We start from the raw sequence: 24048 nt of genomic DNA on the forward strand, positions 1-24048 counted from the left end.
ATAAATTATCGTTAGAATTTAAAGAAGATACAAAAAATGCATCAAATCAAAATGACCTCACTAATACTGTATAAATAATCAGCGCAGCAAATAGAAAATGAAAAAACTGCATGACATTGTTTTGATAATTTTCAGATTTTGAGATAAAACGATCGAAAAAAAACAACTTCTTTTGCTGATTTTGGTTGGATTGTTATTAAATAATAAACCTATTCATAAAAAAAAGACAGTTTTGATTTGATGCAGAATAAAGAAAGATTTCAGTTGACACCCAGCATTCATTGCCTTTTGACAGTGGAATCGTTTTCTCTCCTCTATGCTCTCCTCTCTTTCTTCTAGTGCGTTTTCTTATCTGTATATCTTCCCCGATGTTCCGCTGAAACATGCAGTAGTTGTCTGCCATGACATCCCACTCCCATATCCCTGCATCTTTGGTAACGTTTTTCCAGATCTTGTACATCGTTACTTAAATTTGTATTAACAGATATTTCGTATAGCTAAATTGTTGGCATAAAAGCATGCATAAAATTTATATTCCCACAAGCCATTCCATGGTGTTTATTTTACTTTATTGATTTTAGAATTAGAGTTAAATCTTTTTAAATTTCTTTAGTGGTATTGAAAGCCCTAAAAGAATTGAAACAATCAACAAGATTTTCTTGAAACTAATTTTTGAGGAATTTTTACATAAGTGCTACTCATCATAATCGTGGTTGATACTGAAGTACCCCCAAAACTCTAGGACATTAATATTGTAAACAAGGTTCACTCTTTTGAAGAAAAAAAAGTAATGAAACATCGATTTAGAAGTACCATGAAAACGATGTTCCAAATGATTAAAAGAAATCGAAAAATAACGAAATTCTTAAACAAATTTCAATTACTGGAAAAGTAAGGTTTCAATTATTCTTGAAATCTTACTTTCCCAGGAAAAAAAATAATCTAACATATTGGAATTTGTGTAACTTTCACGTTTTCAGAAAGCGAAAATCTGCAGGAAAAAGCCAAACATTTTAAGCTTTTTTTTTTCTTTAATTTCATTACCTCGCTATTAAATGCACATCATATTTAGCAATAGTTCACAATATTGTGATCAATTTACTAGATTTATAAAGATCATTTTCTTTACTAATTTGAAAAGAATAAATTCGTTTGACCAAATTTAAAAAATGTTTTAGTGTCATTTATATCTTTAGTCAAAATATTCGACCCTTTAGAGACATTGTTCACGTATATATTATTATTAATAGTAGTTACTATAACAGTGTTTATGAGCCCATGAAATCTAAATGGAAAAACTTGTTATTTTCGCTTCACTTTTGTAAAAAAATATTATACATTTACGTTAATAACTGCTTCAATATGTAAAAAGATTTCTTTAAAAAAATTTTTAGTCATTTCTAGAAATAGCTTATATGTATTTCTAACTTTGGATGAAACTGGACTGGTGTAAGTTTCAAGCTTAATTTTAAAATAATTAAACATTTAGAGACTAGCAGCTGTTACAGCCTCTTGTTTCAAGTATATTTAGTAAGCATTCCAGAGATTATTGTTTTAAAATCATGCACGAAATCGGGTTGTTTGAATTTTTTAGAAAGCATTTTAACAGCATTATCGCACAAGAATATTGTTCTGCTTTCAAACGTCATAAAAAGTAACTCCTAAAAAAAAAACTCGTTTTGCACAGCTGCTACCGTTAATAACCCTCACTGCTCATCTTTCACCTGCATTTTCGTTTCTTTGAAAAAAATGGGGCCCTTTTTCCAATTGGTTTCGGTTGTATTAGTTTAAATCGTTTATAAATAATAAGAATGAGTTGCGGTCATATTTATTTTCATATACTTCATTACATTTTGAATATCAATAGTATAAATAAGAATATTTCATTCCATTGTTTTTAGACATGTTTTCGAAGCTTGATTCGCATTGTTTTCAGATAATTAAATCCAGTTTTAACTATTTCGAGTTTTCAATTTTGTTTGGAGGATGTTTTATATTTGAGCATATTTATATTTTACTTCAAACAAAACCTGTCTTATTTTGTTTGAGGAAAAATAAACTGTTATGATCTATTTCTTTTGTATTGTATAAATATGTCATTTTTTTTAATGCAAGTATTAATGAAATTCTTCTACCTAAGCAGGAATTTCTAATTTTTAATATTAAATAAAATTTTAAACCTTTTTAATTTTTGGTGTTAGTATTTCGATATTTTCAAAATGCATTCTCTATTAGGTGCCGTTCGATTTTTATTGCATTAAAAGAGTATTGGCTAGTATCCATGAATTATATGCATGTCTTTTATAATCGCTATACCTACTTGATCGACCTATACCTTTTAAATCTGAAATGCTATGCAAATTCTGAACACTAAAAAGAGTTACTTTCTTAAAGTTACTAAACGTGGGTTTAAGTTTGATTGTGTGTAGAAAACTTGTATTACTTTGTGTGTAGAAAGCTTGTTTATTTTCATGATTGATTTTCATTTATAGAACCTCCTAAAATGCTGCATTTAAAGTCCTTTGATATCTCGACATTTTTTTAATCTTTAGGATATGATATTTACTCAAAATCCTGTAAGCTCAATAGTTTTCCTTACCTTTCCTTGAAAAACAAACAGGTTAAACAATAACCTCTCAATATATAGATAATTGTAAATTTTACTGATTAAAATATTTCATTGGTTAATTAAAATTTTTATATATCAGCATTCCTTTCCCCTCCTCTTTCACAATTGGTTAAATGCTGTCGTAATTTTCCTTCACAATTCGTTTGATATTCCAGCTCTTACCTAGACAATGCATTTCTATAATTTTTTAAATCACTTTCTTAAAAAAGTTATTTTCGGCTAACCAAAGTGGTTGGTCCAGGAGTATAATTTTTATGGCTTTCAAACGTTTATGGCTGTCAAAATAAAAAATATAAAATAATGCTTTGTTAAACGGAGAATCATTTAGTTTCACCTTTAAAAGCTAACTCTAAAAATAAGTTCCTCCCTTTATTTTAGCTACAATTATAGGATTGGGAGACAGTTGAAGCATAGCACGCTGGGGGTAGGGACCGACAGTTATTTAAAGTTTTTCTTTTCCTCCAACTCAGCGGAATCCTTTAACATTCATTCTTTAAACTTCCTTTCCAATGGGTTAATTCTTTTTGGATTTGCTCAGGAGAAGTATTTCAGTCTAAAACGAATCTGACGAATGAGCATTTCTGATGTTGATCATTTTATAAAATGAGCCTTTATTTCTAAATTTTGATTAAAAGTATAGAAACCAGTGCATCTTTTCGATGCAGTTTTCTGAATGTTTGCTTGCAAAGAAATTGTTTCTCGAAAAATCTTACTTTAAAAAAAAATCCAATTACGGGATCAAAATAATTGGTTTTAGATATTTGCTCTGAGTAGTTTTATCATCAATATGCTTAAATTATTTTTGATTGTGTCTGAATCTCATCTGGCATGTTTCCAGGATATATATAAGGATTTATAATTTTATATATCTTTTCAAAAACATAATACTTTAAAGAAATGGAATTTTAAAAAAAATTATATGTACTTTTCTTTTTATATAAAGGAATTTGGTTTATTAACACGTACTAAAACTTCTCTAATTTTAATGCTGAACTTTTTACTAAATTAAGTTTGGCATCTGAGTTAATATAAGCAAGCTTCTTGTTTTAATTTTCATTTAAAAATACGTTTAAGGCAACAAATCTTTTTCGGTACAATGGATTCACTTTAAAAGCGTATCGTTTATTGAAAATTTGGATAAATACTCCATGTCAAAGCTTCGATTAAAACCCCCCGGGACCCTTTCCTTTAAGTAATAATTCCTAAATGACAGAATTCGAAATGTTCAGCATTTTTCATTGTTTTAATGATTCGACAAAGTGAAATATCTTAATGAGAAAATGAAGTATGATATTTGAAAGTAAGTTTTCTGATCCGAAGCAGTTGTGCAAACCTTGAAACCATAATCCAGGCGTCTATTTTCCACTTCTGGACCGTTGTTCAGCTGTGATTGTAGAATTGTGAGTAGGAAGCTCTTGCGTTCAAGATGTTTAATTATATACAAAAAAAAAAAGTGTTTGAGATGGTTACTTTGTGGTGACTGCATTCGTATTTATCTGCTACATCTTTGTTGTCCTGATTGCATTCATATTTTATCTATTAAATCTTTGTTGTCTATTATTTTCAAATAGATAATCTAAAACTGAGTGTTCGCTTAAAATAAGATAAGACTGCAGAAAGTTTCTCATTTATGTTTCTTAAATTAATGATCCAAATAAATGGTGAACTTTTCACTAAAAAAACCGATTTATAGTAATATTCCTATAAAATTTTTGCGATTTGTTTGTCTTTTACTATCTCCTATTAAGCATGGATAAATGTCGCCATATATTAGCAGGAGTACAACACTCCATAAGTATTACATTTAATTGAAAAAACACCCATACTTTTTAAATGTTTTATTAACTCTTGCTTGATTGATGAACTTTCTTGATTTCAAAGACTTCTTGTGTACAGCCGACTACCCCGCCACCACTGAAAGAAGCAGTATCGACATGATTTCAAAGACTATTGTTGCATTGTAATAACAATGATCAATTCACCAGTGATTTTAAAATGTGGGTTAATTTTGGAATATTTGAAAACTATCCTACTTTGATGTTTTAAATTCATTTGTTAGGGATTTTCTTGGATTGTTTCATTTACTTATTTCTTGATATATAGCTGCCCGATTCCTGGACAGAAAAATAGATGCAGTTATATTTATAAAAATAAATGTGAGTGGATTTTTTAAAAAGTAATATGTAGAATTCTGCCTCTTCAGATAATAAATCCTCAAGTAATCCAAACAAGATTTATCGGGAAATAAAATTTGAAGAACTTGATTAAAACGAGAGTCATCCTCTCATAAATTCTCCTTTGATGTTCTTTGAAACATTCCATTTCTTCAAAAAAATTTATTGTATCATTCACCAATGATTGAGTTTCAATAGAGACGGGAAATAAATGTTCTTTTGCTGATTGAGGAAGAGTAGAAACATAGTAGAAATTGGTGGAGTGGGGGGGGGACCTGTACATTTCACTTGAAGTGTGACGTTCATATTTTAGCCTTGAAGACATCATTGATCCCAGACAGATGTTTGCAAAATAAACAAAAGGCCGCTTCCCTATTTGTCCTCAGGGGATTAAAAAGAAGCAGGTGCTTTAGGATTTAGCCTCTTTCCAAAAGTTCAGCTTCTCTCCCGCTAAATAAATTTTATGTTACCACTGGGTTTTTTTTTTTTTTCCCTCTCTCTTTCTACTCATTACAAATACAGTTGCTTGAAATATGGGATGCCTTTTTCTTTTACAAAAAATTTTGAAGAGTTTATTTTCATATCTTTTGAAGAATTTGCAATCAATTTTTCTACGTTCTTTTGGAATAGTAAAAGGAAGGAGGATTAACAGAATCTTTCTTGTGGCTAGAGAACTCATGTCTTATTGTAATTGAAAATAAAAAGATTTGCGTGTAGGACAATTAATTTTTTTTTATTTATTTCATTGTTCTTCACCTTAATCATTTTCTTCTATTTTTATCTTTATTGTCTAATCCTTTTATTTTTGTAAATTATTAATATTTATTCGAGATTAAATGCATTGCATTAAAGTTTCAGAACTTAAAATAATTTTTTGCTCGTTCCCTTCTACAAAATTGCTTCGTAATATATATGTGATGTATATATTATTCCTTTCATATCTTTAAAAAAATAAAGCTGTTTTTGCTCATAAATAAGTCAAGAATTTTTAACTTGTATTAAATAAGTTTATTTATTGTTTATATCTACTTCTTAAAGTTCAACAAACAAAACAGGATTGAAGGAATTTTTGGACTGGAAATTTATCTCATTGAAAATCCCATTTTACTTTGCTTTTTATTCTCTTTTTAGGCCCTTGGCTATTTGGTTTTCACTGTAATCTAAATAGATGGCACCTTGCATTTCGGAAGTGTTTGGGTATTATTACTTGTAAATTTTGTATCGGAGCTCATTGAATCATTTTATTTCAACTTATAAGTTTTAAAAACATGAATGATTCTATGATTAAGAGTTTAAATTGTGAATATAATGGAGTGAGAAGAAAGAATCAAGTGCATTTTAAGATAAAATGTGCGCGAGTTAATATACTTGCTTTCTTTTTTATATTGTATTGTTTTCATTTATTTTATGTAATTTATAAATGAAAATTAACTAAATTCTGTTTCGAGTTATGTTGTACTTAACGGAATTCGCTGCTTTAGGATCTTTACCTTATATTGCTGTAATTAAATATGCTTACTTGCGATCCTAATTCTACGAACCCCAAAACTTTTGATAATACCATTAAATATTCTATTTAATCATCCATTCTGTTACAGTTAAGATTAAAATACTTAATTAATGCATTGACATTGAAAATATAGGTGCATAACATATTCTTAGGAAAATTTTCTCTGTGAAATGATTAATTTATGAAATTATTTTTTGTTCTTAAAAGATGAGATACTTCTAAAGTATTTCGTGTATAATAAATTAGAGTAGCTCGGAACATTTAGCCAGTGTTTCAAAATTTATGAATATGTCTTTCACTTCTATTATGAGATGTCGAAATTTCTGTATAATATTTGTCATATTACTTCCACAAATTTCTACTTTTCCCTTTTTTTTTTTTTTTTTTTTTTTTTTACTCAGACTTGTTTGAACGTCGTGTTTAAGAATTTTTTACTGTCGGTACATCATGAAACCAATGATCTTTACCGGAAAGGAACAATTCTTATTCGTAAATTTCGTGTATTAAGATAACACTTCTGAAGCGTTCGAGTATTTTTTCCTCGCCGACCTCTTTGATCACTTGAATAGCCCGTAAGACCATACCAAGGCAGAACAGGTGGTGAGATAGAATTTCCAAATGTACGTGCTGTGTGCCAGTCTCTTTTGCACATGGCGTGTGCCACAAAGCTTTTGTAACATTGAAGATAATATTATTCTTCTAGAGAGATTTGACCTCATTACAGCTGCACAGAACCCGAGGAAAAGCAGTTAAAACTTGCGGTCTATAATTATCATTATATCATAATTATTCTCCGTGAATGTATTTTTAGGGATTCGTGTGCAGTTTACATTTTGGATTATATGAACTTTTTTTTTTTCATATTCCTATATTTTATACTTATAGCTTTATTCGGCACTTATAAGAAGTCACTTTTTCAAATTGTTGTTTTTCATCATCTTAATATTTTTTTAATGCCCTTATTACGATAAAAAAGTTATATAATAAATTGAGTAAATATACATTATTATCTGTTTACAGGTAAAAGCAATTTTAAACTTAAAAATTAATTGTGGATTTAAATATAATTTTTTTTACAATGTTTTTCTAAAAAGATGCATTTTATACATTGAAGAAAGTATTGTCTAATCAAAGTTGAACTTACAGTAGTAATCATGTTTATAAGTAAGGCGAGCACCTTATTCAAAGAAAAACATTCTGAGGGTGCATTGTCTTAATAATCTGGAATTTTTTAGGACTGGTTTCAAATTATGTAGTAGAAAGTTCTTGCTCCCTTTCAGAAAAAAAAAATGAATATATGCAATTTAAATATTAAATTGTTCTCTTCGGGGCCGGATTATTGAAGAAGCAGCTGCCTAGGGATACCCACTTAGAAGACCCGGAAGTCTTGAAAGGTTTTCAAAGCAATTTTGTACTTTCACTTGATTTTCAAGAAGCCTTATATTAAAACTAATAAAAACTAAAATAAAATTGGAACTGTAAAACATTATTCTAAAGTTTTTATTTTTCATGTCTTCAAATGTGATCCATTTTGTTTTGCAGTTAAAATGGACTGACTTCAACAGCCTTGCAATATTTGTTTTAGAATACTTAGATTGTGTTTAAAAAAGCTTTTATAATTTCTTTTACAATTTGCTTGTATGCATAAAATTACTTTTAATTTTAATTCTTATGTATACGAGGTATTGAACCAACTTTGGCTAGGGGGAACAGGGACCACCACTGCAGAAGTTCATCAGGCCCTGGCTTTCGTCCACAAAAGAGATTGATGTGTATTTATAAGTTCATAAATTATGAACAATGTTTGCTTTTTATAGCCAAGTATATTTCAAGTAAACAAATATATAAAATTTCTTAATGAAAAGTTTGACACATATGCCATAATGTTTCTTAAATAATACAGCTCTAAACTTTAAAACATTTACAAGTCATTCATCAAAAGTTAGTTCTGGAATATCACGCTGAAATTTTTATTATAGTCTTGATTTGATGATTTCTCTGTAATGAAATTTAAATCATCACATTTACAGCAACATTATATTGCATCCATTTTAATCGATTCAATTAAATTCAAAATTGAACCCTCTTACTGTTTGCCAGTTTGAATTGAAATGCAAAATATATTGAAATCAAATCTCAAATCATAACCTACCTAAAAGAAAGAGAACCCATACTTTTAGCGAGCAATCGATTCACATACGCATTGCTATTCAAAGTATTCTACCATTGCTAGACATGCTAGAAAAAGAGCAGCATATGAGCATTTGCAATTCAATCCATTTTCCCATATTGCACAAAATGTCGCATACCATGTTTCCAGGCCTGGAGCATCATTCCAGACGGAGGTCTTCACATTTAGTGTCTAGGGATCTCACGAAAACGTGACGTGAACTTCTTTGCAACACATTGCAGTTTTGCGTGCCCTCATAAATTTCAAAATTACATATCAAGACGGAGATTTCAGGGAATGATGCTAAATATAATTGGGCTTGCAAGAAGAAAACCATGACTCCCTCTTATAGATTCTCAAACGAATGGCAATAAATAGATATAACTGCGCATACTGACAACTTAATCTATATTCCAGGCATTCGAGAATGTGCTTCATTAAAAATTCATTCAAATCGATTATGTATGGAAAAAAGTGTTCTGTCGTGACACTTTCAATTGAAATTTTGAATTGCTGTTAAAACCTTTTGGATATTATACTGAATTGTCCGATTCCGCCTTCTCTTTGCATAAGGATTTTAAAAATTGTGTGTGTTGTTCTAAAGAAAGAAAAATTGCTACATTTTAGGTTTCGTTATGACTTTTGAATATCGCCACATCTGTTGAAATCTTCTAAAGGCATAAAAGTCTTATAAAAACTATGGAGAAAAACTTAATGAAAATTGTAGAGATTGTAACAGAATAATTTTCTGCTTGCGAAATACGACAGGGATAACAAAGATGGATTTCAATTTTAGACGGACTGCAATTTAATTCGATAGTAGATTAAAATTGAATCAAAATGAATGAATGCGTACACAAAAAAAAAACTGTTAGAATATATCTGAAAAATATTAAAATTAAAGCTGTTTTTATATTAGATATATAATTACAATTTTTTTTAGTTTGGTGCAATTTAGTTAAGTTGTAACTTAACATTTATTTATTTTGTAATGAATATTCTTCTTAAAGTTAATAAAAAAATGATCTTAAAGCAAAAAAAAAAAAAAAAATCGGGTATTAAGTTATATATGACAAAAGCAAACGAAGTCTTCATTTGTTATGCATAACTTTACCCATACATTCATTGTTGCATCATCGTACTTAGGGATGTTTTTCTTGATTCGTTTGCTAATTAGTTAAGGGATCGTTTATAATCTGGTCTGAGATTAAACCAAATGTTTGGCGCAGTATAGCCAAAAATGGCTCTTTCGCCACTAAACCCAAACAAATCGCCATGTATAACATTCCCTCAATTGATTCGTGGTAGGTCTTGATCGATCTAACTGTGCAATCGTAAATCAAGGTTCTCGATTCGTCGTCGTAACAGATCGAATACCTCTTGCGCCGCATATGCTCATCTACTGATACATGGACCAATAACTGTAAATTTTATGGTTCCAATATAATTGCTATATTAATCTACCGCCCTAAATTTGGCTGCTGATATTTCGCATGAAATTCTAAAATGAAATTGTCTTTATTCAGCATTAGTGGTGTACAAAGCAACAATAAACTGCTGTTATTGAGATGATTGACTTCTGACGAAGTAAAAAGTAATAGAAATGAAAAAAAAAAAAAAAAAATGAAACAAATCTGTCAGTGTTTTTAAATCCTGATCTTTCCTTTACGCCATTTTTCTCCCTAATAACAGTCATTGAACTGGTTTCCAACGATCTTTTTTTTCTTTCTCTCTAATTCATCGATAACTAAAGAAAAGTGTAATCGGGTCTGAATATAATTATAGATTTATTTTTTTCTTACCTTTGATGTTGTAGGTGTGTTCATTTGTCTTCGATGTACGCGAGGTTAACTGTAAATTTGGGAATGTTGTATCTGTAGATTTTAGCGAGTTACTCAGTCGAAGAGGAAATGTGTTGATTCCGGGAAATTGAATGTCATCAAAAAGCACTTATTGATAGGTGGAGTTATAGACAGTAAAATTCAATTAAGTTTCTTTGTTCTTCTTAACATTTCTTTGAAGTTCAGTCGCTACTAATGCAAAATTAATGGAACACTACTTAGTGAGGGGGAGGGCATCGAATTATGCGAGAAGGAAACTTTTGAACCAACTTTAATTGTTTTTACATAAGAGTGTTATCCTTTTCTAGGTTTATTGGTAATATATAGGTGTTTCTTCAAATCTTCATTTCCTTTTTAGCAGGTCTTCATGTTGCCTTCGATACGGCTCTGCCGTTCTTCTAAAAATCTATTTAATTGCCTGGAACGTTCTACGTACCACATGCAAATTCTTGAATAATTCTCTATCCATATGAAAATTATTAAAATTTATAAGCTCTCTTCAGTATTGACATATTTTTAATAAATATTTATATTAAAGAAATTTTTATTTAAAATGTAATTTGCTTACTTTTATCGAGCTTTTCATATAACCTTAAGCCATATAGTCGTAGTCAAAATTCTTCGATTTCTTGTTTTTTATATATATTTTTCTTCTTTCAGTCTTTATGTAACTCTTTTTTTCACTGATTTACTTGAAATACAAAATTTAGTTTCGAAGTTAAACTTCTTTCCTCCTGTTAAAATACATTCATAACAATTTAAAGTTTTCATATACGGATCGTGAAGAAATTTTAAAACTTAGTGTGATTTCTGAAAATTTTGGAAGAACTCTTAATGAAGTCATTATCGATTTCAAAATCAGTCGTTTCAGGCTTAAAAATTTGTAGCTTTAAAGGTTCTTTCAAGTCTTCAAGATCTTCAATGTTTCTCAAGGGTGGTAGGCTTGCACGATTGTTTGCCTCCTTATATAATTTCAGATAGCCTCAATGACGCGAAGCAGTAACACCTCACGCTGTTGATTTTCTTATGAAATAATTTGTACCTAAGCAAAGTTTTTATCCGATGATTTTTTTCCCTCAAAAGTTTATAAGGCTAATTGTAAACTTGGAAATGTTGTATCTGTAGATTTTATCTAGTTGCTTAGTTAAAGAGAAAACGTTTTGATTCCGGGGAATTAAATGCCATCAAAAAGCATTGCATTTAAATTTCCGATAGAATGTATCAAATATTTTTATAACATATGTTCAGAAAGCTGAGGCTAATCTTTTTGAAGTCCACTTCAATCTTCCAATCTTTGAATTTCTCAGGCTGCTTTTTAGTAAAATAGATAATCCATGCTGTTGTCGATGAATATGTATACCATATGTATCAGTACGTACTATGTATATATTAGTATATATGTATACGCCTTATTCTTTTCTTCTGACCCGAAACTAAGCCTTTGGAAATACCTTTTGATGAAACATTTACCATAGTTAGCTACTAGTCTTATTGAAAGAATGTTTCATATGTATGATTCTCAGAAATATCGAGACTCTTTTTATTCAGTCTTTTCTGGCACGAACTGGGAGAAATAGAATGTCATGAATTTCCTATTACGTTCTTTAATTGATGTAAAATTGTCCTCTAACATACATTCATAGAATAAAGAATGCCTACGTCAGTTCAGCAACATCATCATGAGGAAGTCTCCATTAATGAGTTAATCTCGTTAAAATGCGTGATGTGGTAGGTTGATGCATTTATGATATTTCTGAAAAGGAAACAGCATTTTATGTGGATACAGAAAAAAAGTATGCAAATGAATAACCGAAGTTCTCATTTATTTTCTTATGTATTATGAAATCAAAGGGAAATAGTGATAATTTTATTTGTTTAAGATGGTTAAAACATATTGGTTGTTTCTTCAATAACCGATGGTCTCCCTTTGTTCAACTTTTCCTACACTTTGGATCTGAAATCGGTTTTCGTTTTTTTAGTATAATGAAAATAAAAATAATCAGTATAGACTAGTAAATTTACTGTCGAACAATTGTTTATAAGAGTCACTGAATGAATTTTGAAACCTTTTACATTTAAATTAATACGATTTTCATCACGGTTTTTCTTCAGTTTTTTTTTTTTTTTTTTTTTTCACATTCTTAAAATGTACGATGCGAATGAATCTTAATAAAATTTATTTCGCTCTAAAAATCATTTTGGCAGTTCAGTTTCTTCTCAAACGGCTTTCGTGAGCTGAGATCTTAATGTAATCAACCGTGAGATTGTACCAGAATTGTTATTATCCGTTTTCTAGTGAAAAATGTCTCTCTTCAAGCTAGTTTGAACAAGAATAAATTTCTTTAAAACCATAAAGAAACAGGTAGTTTTATTTTATTGCTTTCAGGCAATTGTTGGAGTACTGACGACGCTGTATTCCCTTATGACTTTTGACATCAATATTAATGTTACTGTACTGACTTTTGCAGTGTACACTCGTTGGCACCCGTAAATCTTCTAGGAAGATGCATGTTAGTCAAATGATTTTTATTTGGTATAGTCCATTCAATGCACATAAAAATTATTACTTCCCATCTGTTTTTTATACGCTTACGTTTTCTTTAAAGAGGGCCAAGATTGCTTATTCCTATGAGTGATAACCGAATATTAAAATAGTTTAATTTTGTTATTAAGTTTTAAACTAATTTCCACTTACTCAATAAGAATAATTTGAAAAAAAAATTATTCTGAAATTAATAGAATGCATTTCTATAAATATACATCTTTAATAGTACCTTTGGAGGGCATCATTATTAAGGAAATTTCTCATAAAGAAGTTCTGCGTAATGAAACAACCGGAGATGGATTAAACCATTTTGTAGACCTAGGCATTTTACATTACGAAATTCCTCTTCTAATTAACAGGTCATTATACTTTCACATTTTAACATATTTTTAACTTAGTCAACATGTTAATGATTTATTTTTGATTTTTTATTATGTAGCCACATGAAAATGTCTGTTTTTAATTATTGATTATGACTCGTGACGTCGTGGCATCCACTTTTATTATATTTAAGTAGATACATGTGTTTATAAATACTGTAATGACTGAATGACCAATTACACTTGAAAAAGTGAAAATTTAGCCTAATATTTTATAAGTTACAGACTTTGTATTTTTTACAACTTTATTTCGCATCTTGGTTCATAACAGTTTTTGAAGGACTTGACTGCAATCTCTCTCAGCTCATTGACGCTGGTTGGAAATTTTCCACTGGATACAACACAAAAAAGAAAATAACTTTAAAAAAAACGTTGCATTTATTTATTATTTCCATATACCATGTTCTTTTGAATTAAGTGTATAATGTAGCTGGAATCGGGAATTAAGTCTTGTCAAAAATGAGTGGAGCAATAGTTCCGTGTGTTTGATGAAAACTTCCGTTTTATTTGAGCATTTTTCACTCTTAATGTCTCAGCACTGACCCAGTTTCATTCACATTTTCCATTCGACCTTTCTTGTATAAGCTAATGAGCACGACAGTGCTTCGTTGAAGTATTTCTTTCACTCTGAAATTCCTGCGTGCAACTTGTCTTCTCATTCATGATAATTATCTTTAAAGCATAACCGTTCTGAGTAAGTTTAAAGGCTCACTGTTCCTTTCGTATAAACCTCTCTCTCTCTCTCCTTTTTTTTCTTCTGCTTCTCGAAAATACACTCTGCTTTCAACCTACTTGGAACTCGAGCACAGCTGCCTGATTCAAAAATGAGTTTTAATGTAAAAATTTCAAAATTAAATGTATATAATAATAAACAAAAAATATTTCCATTTATTGAAATGCAAGCAAATTTTGCATGATTTACATTTTACACCAAACTTAAGTACATATTATATGCTGCGTTTTTAAAATTTGAAGAGTATTTTTGTTTATAAAACGGTAGATAAAGCACAATAAAGATGAAATGGCTTTTTTTTAAAACAACAGCATTATATACGAATATATATTTAAAACCAAATCTAAGTATTGTTAAAACAAAAGCAAATTTAGAGAAGGTAACTAACCTAATGCAGTTTTTTTGGTTGAAGATCTATTGATCCAAATACAGAAAAATTTACTTCATCAATATCTCCAATCAAGCCTTTTATCAAGTAAATTACATTTCACATTATTGTTCTATTAGCTCATTTTTCTCACCAAAAACATTCTTTTTTTTTCATAATTATATTGTGTATTCATAGTTTTTGTATTAGGAAATTTAGAAAAAATTATTTTGCTTTAGAAAAACTTGTGTATTAAAGAGTTTATTATTATTGTAAATTAATTTGATAAGTATCCATTCCACACTGCGCAGATCAAAGCAAAGGCATAAGTCTGGACTTTAACCTTGGAACATTACTATTGTTGGAAGAAAATGGCAAAAGAAATTCAAGTACTATTAACTACAAAATGGCATTTAAATATACTAAATGAGTATATAATTAGAGATGAATCATTTTAATGCAAATTGTTAAAGAGGAGTATGATTTCAATTCGTATGTTCACTACTTTGAACTTGCTTTCTCTTTTTAATATATGAACTAAACGTGTTAATCATCACCCATATCTCTCAGACTTAAAGTCACTAAAAGTAAAGCACAGATGTGTCTAAGTAATGCACATGATTAGAAATTTATTTCTTGCCTGAACGGAAAGTTTTGAAGACAGCTGTGAGGCACTAAAATTACAGAGTTGTCGATAACGGACCTGTTTAAGCCGAGGTCACATTAGGCGATGGACCTTGTCTTGCGCGTCATTGAAAGCAAAGTGAGGGGGAAAAAACGAATTGATTAGAATTTTACTCAGTCGCTTCCTGTTGAAGATGCGTTTCCCGCGCTTTTTTCGCCCATTGTTTATTTCCGCTCAAAACGACCAGAATTGTAAAAAGTTATACGGCTACTCTTCATCTTCTACGATGAAATAAATTACCACCAAAAGAATTATTTTTCCTAGTTGCTAAATCATATCCGTCGACGTAGATTTAAAAACTAGTTTCTTTCATTTGAATACACAATTCAAATAATTAATGCGAGACGCATGAAGTCTTAATATAAATAAGTCATTGTGGTTATGCATATAAATCGCGCATCTCCTCCCAAACAACTGGGTCGAATTCAGTGAAACTTGGCACACTTATTATTAAGGGAAGAGAAAGAATACTGTCAATTTTTCAAAGTGCAAAATCTAATTAAGTATGCATTTAATTCGAAATAACTGAAAGTTAGCATTTTCTTCGCAGTAACTTCTTGGAGAAACTTTCTCCTAACAAGAAATATTTTCGTACCATTTTGAAATCAATTCTTATCGTTTCAAGTACGTCAAATTCATTTCTGCTAAATTCTATCCTTCAATTTTTATTAGTTATTCCAAAATTTATTAAATACTTGAGTAGATACAGATTTTGAAATAAGGTACGCTTATAGATATTAGCAACGGTGAGATTTTGAACTACACTACTTTTGGTTTTTGTTGCTGTTACATATATATTTGGTAAGATTTATTATTGGCTATAAAAGACAATTTGTATAATATTTATAATATTGTTGTTGTAGGAATACAAGAATACAAATTAAGAACAATTGCCCAAACACATGAATAGAATTTAGGAAAACGCAAGAAAACTTTTAAAAAAATAGCAATTAGCAATTTATATCAAGAACAAGTATAGATTTAGTTTATAGATATGAAGATTTTCTGGTTAAACTAATATTCGCATTTCAATTGAAAAATGCTTTAGATGATAAAGATTGAATTGAAAAATATTTTAGATATTATATCATAATATTCTTTACAAAAGTAATTCTTAATTTAAAAATATTAGACTAAGTGCTTTAAATCTAAGTAATATTTCAATAAAGCCTTTTTTTTTATCATCTAAATTGGAAATTGCTTCTTTCTGACGAAAACTATATCCTACAGATAAACAAAATAATAATTTTACGAATAGTATATTGTATATGATAATATACCCAACTATAACTTAATATTTCAAAGTGTACTTATTTGGAAAATGCGTGACATTTTAAAAGTAATTCTGGTGGTTGATTTTTCAATTTTTAATCAATATGACATAATCAATAAAGTTTGATATAAATTCAAAAGTTTCTTATTAATGCTTTAATTTTTAAACTGGCTTTTCATACAGGACGCTTCACTCGAAAAATTGTATATTCTTCGCATAAACCATCGATAATAAGTACTTAAAATTTCTTTTGACTTAAAAGTCTCTAAAACTGCTCTTGCACTATTTTCGCCAAAATTATAGGCTTCACAAAATCTTATCTTTGTTTGCATTATAACTTATATATTTATTGAGAATCATGTGGTCATTTAATGTGCGTGTTATGAAAGTAAATCATGGCCGCTTCTTTCTACACGAGTTTGCACACGTGAATAATCGAGAGAAGGGGGGGGGATGAGACTCGCGATAGAGCCGTTTAAAGGATTAGTAAACGTAAGTCGCTAACGATACAATATAGACGTTTGATTCGTGTTTGTGTATACGCATAACTTACCGAATGTCGCCTTAAAATTGTACAGGTAATGATTCCATTAAAGGTATAGGCCGTAAAAGAGAGAAATGTTCGAAATCCAACATAAATTAATCAATGATACACAACTAAGATGGTCAAAAGTGTCGAGCGAATCGAATCGAATAAAGCTACGAAACGCATGAAAAACCTTCCTTCGAGAAATGAAAAGACAAGATGCCTGATACGAGCTAATATGGACACCCATGGTAATAGTAATCTACCATGGGTATGTAGCAGATGCGCAGTAACTAATTTGCGCTTATGAATCAAGTTGCGTTCTCTGCTCTCAAATGTTGAAAATATTACATCATTGTATATGTTACTGGTATTTATATATTTGACGCAGATTGTCACATTAAAATTCTATATGAGAGGAAAATCAATGATTGTCAATTAAGAACGAAACGAAACTTACAGGAACAGGAGGAACTTACAGGAAAACATTAAGGATCTTGATTATTTATTTATTTATTTATTTATTATATTATTTATTTGAAACAAGGGATTAATATCACGTTTTAGAAGAAGTTTTGTATTGATGATAAAAATCCACAATTTTTCATTTTTAAGTGATTATGAAATATTTGATTAAATGAAATAGCTTTCAGTTATAGATTGGTTTAAATTTAGTTCTTAAAATTTATTGATTTTTAATAACATAATTAACCGATGCTTTTTAAATTAATCATTGAGTAATCAATTAAAATGCCAGCTAAATTGAAAATAATGAATAAGAATTGAACAATCGCTTCTAAAAAATAATTAATGAAATAGGAACTGGTTTATAATCTTACTTAGCTAAAAAAAAAAAAATTATATTTTAGTCTATACAGCACTAAGGCAATCGAATTCAGTTTAAAGTTTCAGTTGATTAATCCTCATACTTCGCTTGATTTATTTTTGAAAAAACGAAATGGAATGCACAACATTTTTTTTAATCAATTCAAAATGGATCTTAGTACATTATTGGCTGCCTAAAAGTTGTTTAAAAATGAGAACCCTCGGGTACAAAATGCACCTACCCGAAAACGACTCTAAAATAACAGGAAAAGAAGTAAATAAAAATCATTGTATAATGGTGACTTTTCACATTGTAAAAAAAAAATCTGGTATTTGTAAACGTATTTTCCGCTAAGTAACTAGATACCATATGCAGTGACAAAGTGGCAATGAATATTTGGAAATCGTTCAGATCCATTGTCCTGAATTATCGGGTATTCAACAAAATCCAGGAGTAGGAAATGAAATGAATGAAAGATGAGAGATTTGACGAGGCAGTTTTGAATGAATTCTCAAACTAAAAGAAAATCCAATAAATAGAAAATTATGCGACACGGCCTTGAAAAGACTAATTGATTAATGCGTAAATCATTATAAATTATGACGAAACAATTTCGTTGCTAAATAGTTACAGCTGTTGTTGAAATCTTTATCTTGTGGTACAAAAATTACTACTGTTCGGTTTGGACTGCCCGTATTTGTATCACGTGAACAGTAGATAAACTTTCTTATGATTTAGGCAACTATGTCATAATAGCATAACAGTTATTCGAGATAGCGCAACAAGAAACTGAAAACAAGATGTTTCTTATACCAAAATATTATATACAGGCAATTCCTCTATACAGTAAGTTTTTAATATTATTTTGGACTATCTTATTCAATTGAAAAAAATCAATGATTATATTTATTGATATTTATAATTATAGTTATACTTATTGTTTGCATACATGTTTAAGACAGGTGGAATGCGATTCTTCCGAATATGCGTGTATTGTGTGTGTATATATATAATAACCTCTTTTATATTTCGTGTATATTTTTATGGTATAAGAAAACTTTAAACTGTAATAATAATATTGTATGTAACGTTAATAATGGTAATACAAATATAATGTTTTGAATGGTTTGGTGGAAGGAGAATTGCATGTAGCAAATTGAGAACTTAAATTCCATTTCGGTCTATTGTAGCCACTCCTTTATATTATTATTTCCAAAGCTACAGTCATATTTCATGTTTATATTTAGTTTTTCTTTACGGAAACTCGCCCCCTTAAAAATTCATGAATGGAGTTTTTTGAGCAAATAATTAAAATTAACTATGTTAAAAGTTTTAGGAAAAGGGATAAAGCAATAACAAATATTATCTTTTGATAATAGTCCGAGAAAACAGGAAAAAAAAAACCCACCCTTATTTGTAAAGGGGGCTGTTTTCATGCTATTGACCAAACTTTGTCAGCAAAAAATGTACGAAATCCCCATCATTATGGTTTATATGCAAGTGGACCTTTTATTTGCGCTACTTTAATCGTAAAACAGATTAAGGCGAGGAAATATTCAATTTACAGACAAGAAGTTGGGATAATATAGAATGGCTTCAAGTATTCTTTTCAGAGATAAGTTAAGATTCTGTCTTGAGTTACTAAACCATGCTATGTTCATATGGAGAATACGTGTTATGAGAAATAGATCTGATTTTCCGAAAGTTTACAAAATCGAGATTCTGAACTAATGCTCTGTCCAAAAATGAATACATAATGCCACTCCATGGTCCTATATTGATTCCATTTATGAGGATTTCAGGAATCGGAAATAAGTACAAGTGGATGTACAGAGGATTATATACTACCCATAACGGGAATATAATGAGTAGATGTTTCAAGTTTTCTAAACATCATTTTAAAGGACAAGATTTATGTCACTGAGCTGATCTTGTTGGAGACTTATATTTGAAGCAGAGCAGTGAGAATGAGAAGTGGCCAGCACGTCCACTCGACTCCATTAGAACATATATGGAATGTTCTAAGGAGTCGGTTTGCTATTCAGCCAAGGCCTACTCTGATGCTTCAGAAGTTAAGACTGTTGTGATGAAGAAATGGGAAAATGTTTCAGAATTTACTAACCACTTAATAAATTCCACGCCAAACAACTGTTAAGCCTTTTTAGCTGCTTGAGAAGGTCACAAATTATATTTATATCACATGAAATTCCAAGAAAAATTATTTGTTGAAATTTTTCTTCCAAATATTCAAAAATTTGAAATTTCCAAGTGTTTGAGACATTTTTAATCTGTTAAATGGATAAAACTAATTGAAATGAGTGAAAAATTCTAGTATCGTACATTTGCAAGATACATAAAGACAACCCTTCTAATTTTTCTCAAAATAGATATCTGGAACTTAGCTATCTTTCTACAGATATCTGGAACTTTATGTAACTATATTTGGAATAACTAAACTTTCTTAAAGTGTTCCTTGGTTATTTATTTTGGGCATTGTATATGATTAAAATATCCTTTCAAATATTACAAAATAAGGATATTTATGGTTATTAATTATTTTTAAAAAGTGCAGAAAGTTTTTATGCTTTAATTGGAATTAGCAGTAAAACAATAAGAAGTAAGAATAAGAGGGTTGTTAAAAAGTTGTTTTTTGACCAAATGCAAAGAAAGGTTTTGCAGTTTTGCTATAAAAATAAATGGATGTGTAATATAAGAGACGCTCCATTGTCTTTGTCTCGAAATTTATTTTGGATGCACTTAAAAGTGGAAAAGAAATAGAAAAATTACTTGAAGCAAAATATATTTATTACAAAAATAAACGGATAACGTATTGTTACTTCTTCTCATCGTCGAGATCGTTGCTTAGCATATTAAAAAGCCGGATTAATAAATAGACAGCTGTCTGGAAATCGTGAGACTTCCAGTATTTTTGCTGTATTTCCAGAGAAATTTTATTTAGAAGTGTTGTGTACTCGAACTTTTTCATATAAAATCAAATATGAGGAAATTTTGGAACAAAATTCTAACAGGATTTCTAATTAATACTTCTTAATTTTCCTTTCTCAAGTTATATATTTCCAACAAGACATGTTGCTTCATAATTTAAAAACTTACTGTCCGATACTTAGTTAATATTTAGGTTTGTAAAATATTTTATTTTTAAAAAACTTTTACATTTGAATTTTTCGTAAGAGAGATACTGAAGCCAATTTTCGAGACTAGATGTTGTATTATTTCGGTTTATTAGAATTTACTGGTTGAAACTAATTACATGAAGATTACAATTAAAATTAATTTTAAAAATTCTGCTTTTTGAAGTTGGAGAGAAAAAAATGGGACCGAGACATGCATTGTTTAAGGGTCCTCTCTAGGATTTACTCGCGTCCTGTTTTTGAAAACAGGGAATTTAAATTCAGGCGATCAGATAAGACGCTGAAGTTTCTGCCTTCAAATTCCGTATAATGTTTATACAGATGGGTCAAAATGTGGTAATCATGTCGGCTAAGCAGCAGATTTCCGAGACTTAACAATAACCGAAAGATTTCACCTATTCTGTTCTGTCTTTACATCGGAATTTTTTGCAGTGTATCTAAGCTTTTTGAAAATTGCTACGGCATCCCTTTCTAAATTCATTATATATACTGATTCTAAAAGTAGTATTGCAGCTTTTAAGAATGTGTCATCGGAAAGTCATTCCTTAATTCTAAATAGTTTGCACATATATAATTCTCACAAAAATAATTTCCTAATTAAATTCTATCGGATTTCTGGACATATTGGAATTTAGCGAAACACAAAAGCCGACAAGGCAGCAAAAAGTTCAAGTCTAATGAAAGAAAATTTCGTTCCATTATTCGATGCATTACAAGCAATAAAAATAATTCAAAATAAATTCTGGCAATCTATGTGCGAAAAACTTTCTACAAATAAGCTATTTCAAATACAGCCGTCAAATGCTTCAAAACTCTAACCAGAAAGAAAGATGTCATTATAACTAGACTTCGAATAGGTCTCCGAAACATCCTCCCGCTGATGTGGTGTGGCAGTTTGGAGAGGGGGTGCCAGATCAGGTATCGTCCTCATCATCTGACCGCGGTTGAAAATTACTAGGTCCGTCCCAATATAGCCCTGGTGTTGCTTTAAAACGGAACGCTATTATAACTATGAATCTGAATAGGCCACACCTGTTTAACCCAAAAAATCATTTGCATTCTGATCATGCACCACTTCGTAATAAATGCAATTGTGTTTTAACGATTAAACATATTTTGTGTGAATGCCAAGATTTCAGTACACAACAACACGTTAATTTCGGCGAGACTGTTTTTAATTTAAATGACATTTTATGTGATAACCTTCATTGAAATATGTTTGTCTTTTTAAAAGATATTTAAATTTTATATCATATTAAATGGTATCTTTTTTTGCAATGCCTTAATTTTTTAACATGCAAACCACGTTTAACAAATGTTGGCGCAGAATGACCAAATCTGGCCCATGTGCTATAAAATTAAACCAAACAAAATCAAATTCCGAATAAGCCGTAAAACATCACACATGCCATTTATTCTTCATGAGCAAATGTCTGAGTTCGGTGAAGCACTTTAAAATTATTGTTTTTGTCAACAATTGGTGCTTTAGGGTCTACCTAGAAATGCATTTGAGTCAGGAGTTTTTGTATTTGAGACGAATAAAAAATAGAATGAGTCTTGGGGAATAATGCGGTCTTATTTATTTTGAATTACAATTACTTGCATGAGAATAAAAAATAGCAAAATAAGTTATTAATTTATCAAAATTATAGAATTTTTCTCCTTTTTGAAAAAAAGATTTTCTCAATATAATTGGGGAAAATCTTTTTTTTTTCTTCCCTCCTCTTATATTGCGTTTTCAGCGACGCAGCGAAACTTTTGTCCCACCAGCCAAAAGTTACTTACTTTCCTCTGAGAACCGCTGAACTAAATCGCCCCTTCTTTTCACAAGAAACTAAGAACAGGTTTCTGGACTGGGAAACTGTCATTTAGTTCCCTTGGGTTCTACCCCTGCCCGAAAATTCTGACCACAAGCATTTTGTCGTTTTGGGTCAGCCGGAAAGAAACGAAGCACTTGGTTTGAAAACTGCATTCATTTTTATGTCATATCGGATATTTGTATATCTATCTATTTCATAATGTCTTTTTTTTATATAAGAAAATGTCGAAAAAATAAGTTTTCATTTTAAAATTTTGCAAAAGATTCTGCGGTTTGAAGCGTGATAAGCCTTTACAGCTCCTGCCATCTTACCATGAAGTCCCGCCACGTTCAGTTTGTCTGTCGATCATGGAAAGGTAAAAGTATTTCTCTACTTTTGAAGGAGAACTATTATAATAACGTTTACCATAAATTGCATCGTTATAAAATAAGTTTAAAATAAGACAATTTTCTGTGTAATCAAATTCTATCACTTTAAAAAATAAGTTCCGCACAACTAAGTCATTATACGGCATTCAAAGGAGGAATTTAATGAGGTTACATTTTTAACCTAAGACATTTGAATGATTTTGTAAGCAGGGGGAGGGACAGTAATTAATTTCGAGAAAAGAAACTAAGTTTACAGATGAACAGATTTATGTTTCAACTTTGAACTTAGGATTTATTTATTTTTTTGTCTTAACAGAATAATAAATTGAATTTACTTTTTTGATTATTTTTAGAATAATATTTCATTCAATCAAAATATTTTGATTAAAGATTGCAATGTTTGATGAATCTGTTCCCGCTGGTTATAAATTATTGCTTTGTTGCTATACTTATGTCATATAATAAACTTATCAAAGGCTTATATAAATTTTTATTGACAGATTACAATTTTTTTGGTGTGTTCAAATTCATGATCGGGTTTCAAAATAAAAGACAATAAAAAAAATTCTTTCACTTTTTCTCAAAAATAGGGATTTCTGTTTTTGCTTTTTATTAAGAATACTCAATTATAAGTATAATTAATGATTTTTGCAAAGCATTTTTATTAGCATGCTAAAGTAGATTTGCTATTTTAACTGTTTACTTTTTAGTCATTAATTTATAATTCATTATGAAAACTTGTTATTATTTTTCTAGCTAATGTCACCATTCGTGTGGAATCAAAATTTAATTAAATTATTTGAATTATTTCTGAAAGTATTAATCTAGTACCATCGAGAACACACAAGTGGACAAAATTTCAATATATCAGCATATCAAGAAACGAAAGAAAGATCGACTACGGTATTTCACAGACATAAGGCAATTACGCTATTTTAGTGAGTAAATTCACATTTACTCACTAAAATAAAAGTGAGTAAAAAGTGAAGTTTCTATAGAGTTTTCAATATTTTAAATTTTTTTCTACGATTTTCCAAAACGTTACCGCA

At 29.7% G+C, this 24048-nt stretch overlaps 1 protein-coding gene across 5 annotated transcripts in view; it reads left to right on the plus strand.

Moving 5' to 3' along the window:
- LOC129960099 (homeobox protein AKR-like) overlaps positions 1-24048 on the plus strand; it is a 203195-nt gene that overhangs the window by 98294 nt on the left and 80853 nt on the right. Inside the window, exon 1 of one of the 5 annotated variants that reach the window (XM_056073213.1) lies at positions 18432-18505. The exons of the other annotated variants lie outside the window; for them this stretch is intronic. Coding sequence (XP_055929188.1) covers positions 18460-18505 — 46 coding nt within the window. The 5' untranslated portion in view covers positions 18432-18459. Of the gene's footprint in view, positions 1-18431; positions 18506-24048 lie in introns of those variants that run through there. 5 annotated transcript variants of the gene reach the window in all.

The sequence above is a fragment of the Argiope bruennichi genome, chromosome X2 (assembly GCF_947563725.1).
Source record: "Argiope bruennichi chromosome X2, qqArgBrue1.1, whole genome shotgun sequence".
Taxonomy (NCBI): domain Eukaryota; kingdom Metazoa; phylum Arthropoda; class Arachnida; order Araneae; family Araneidae; genus Argiope; species Argiope bruennichi.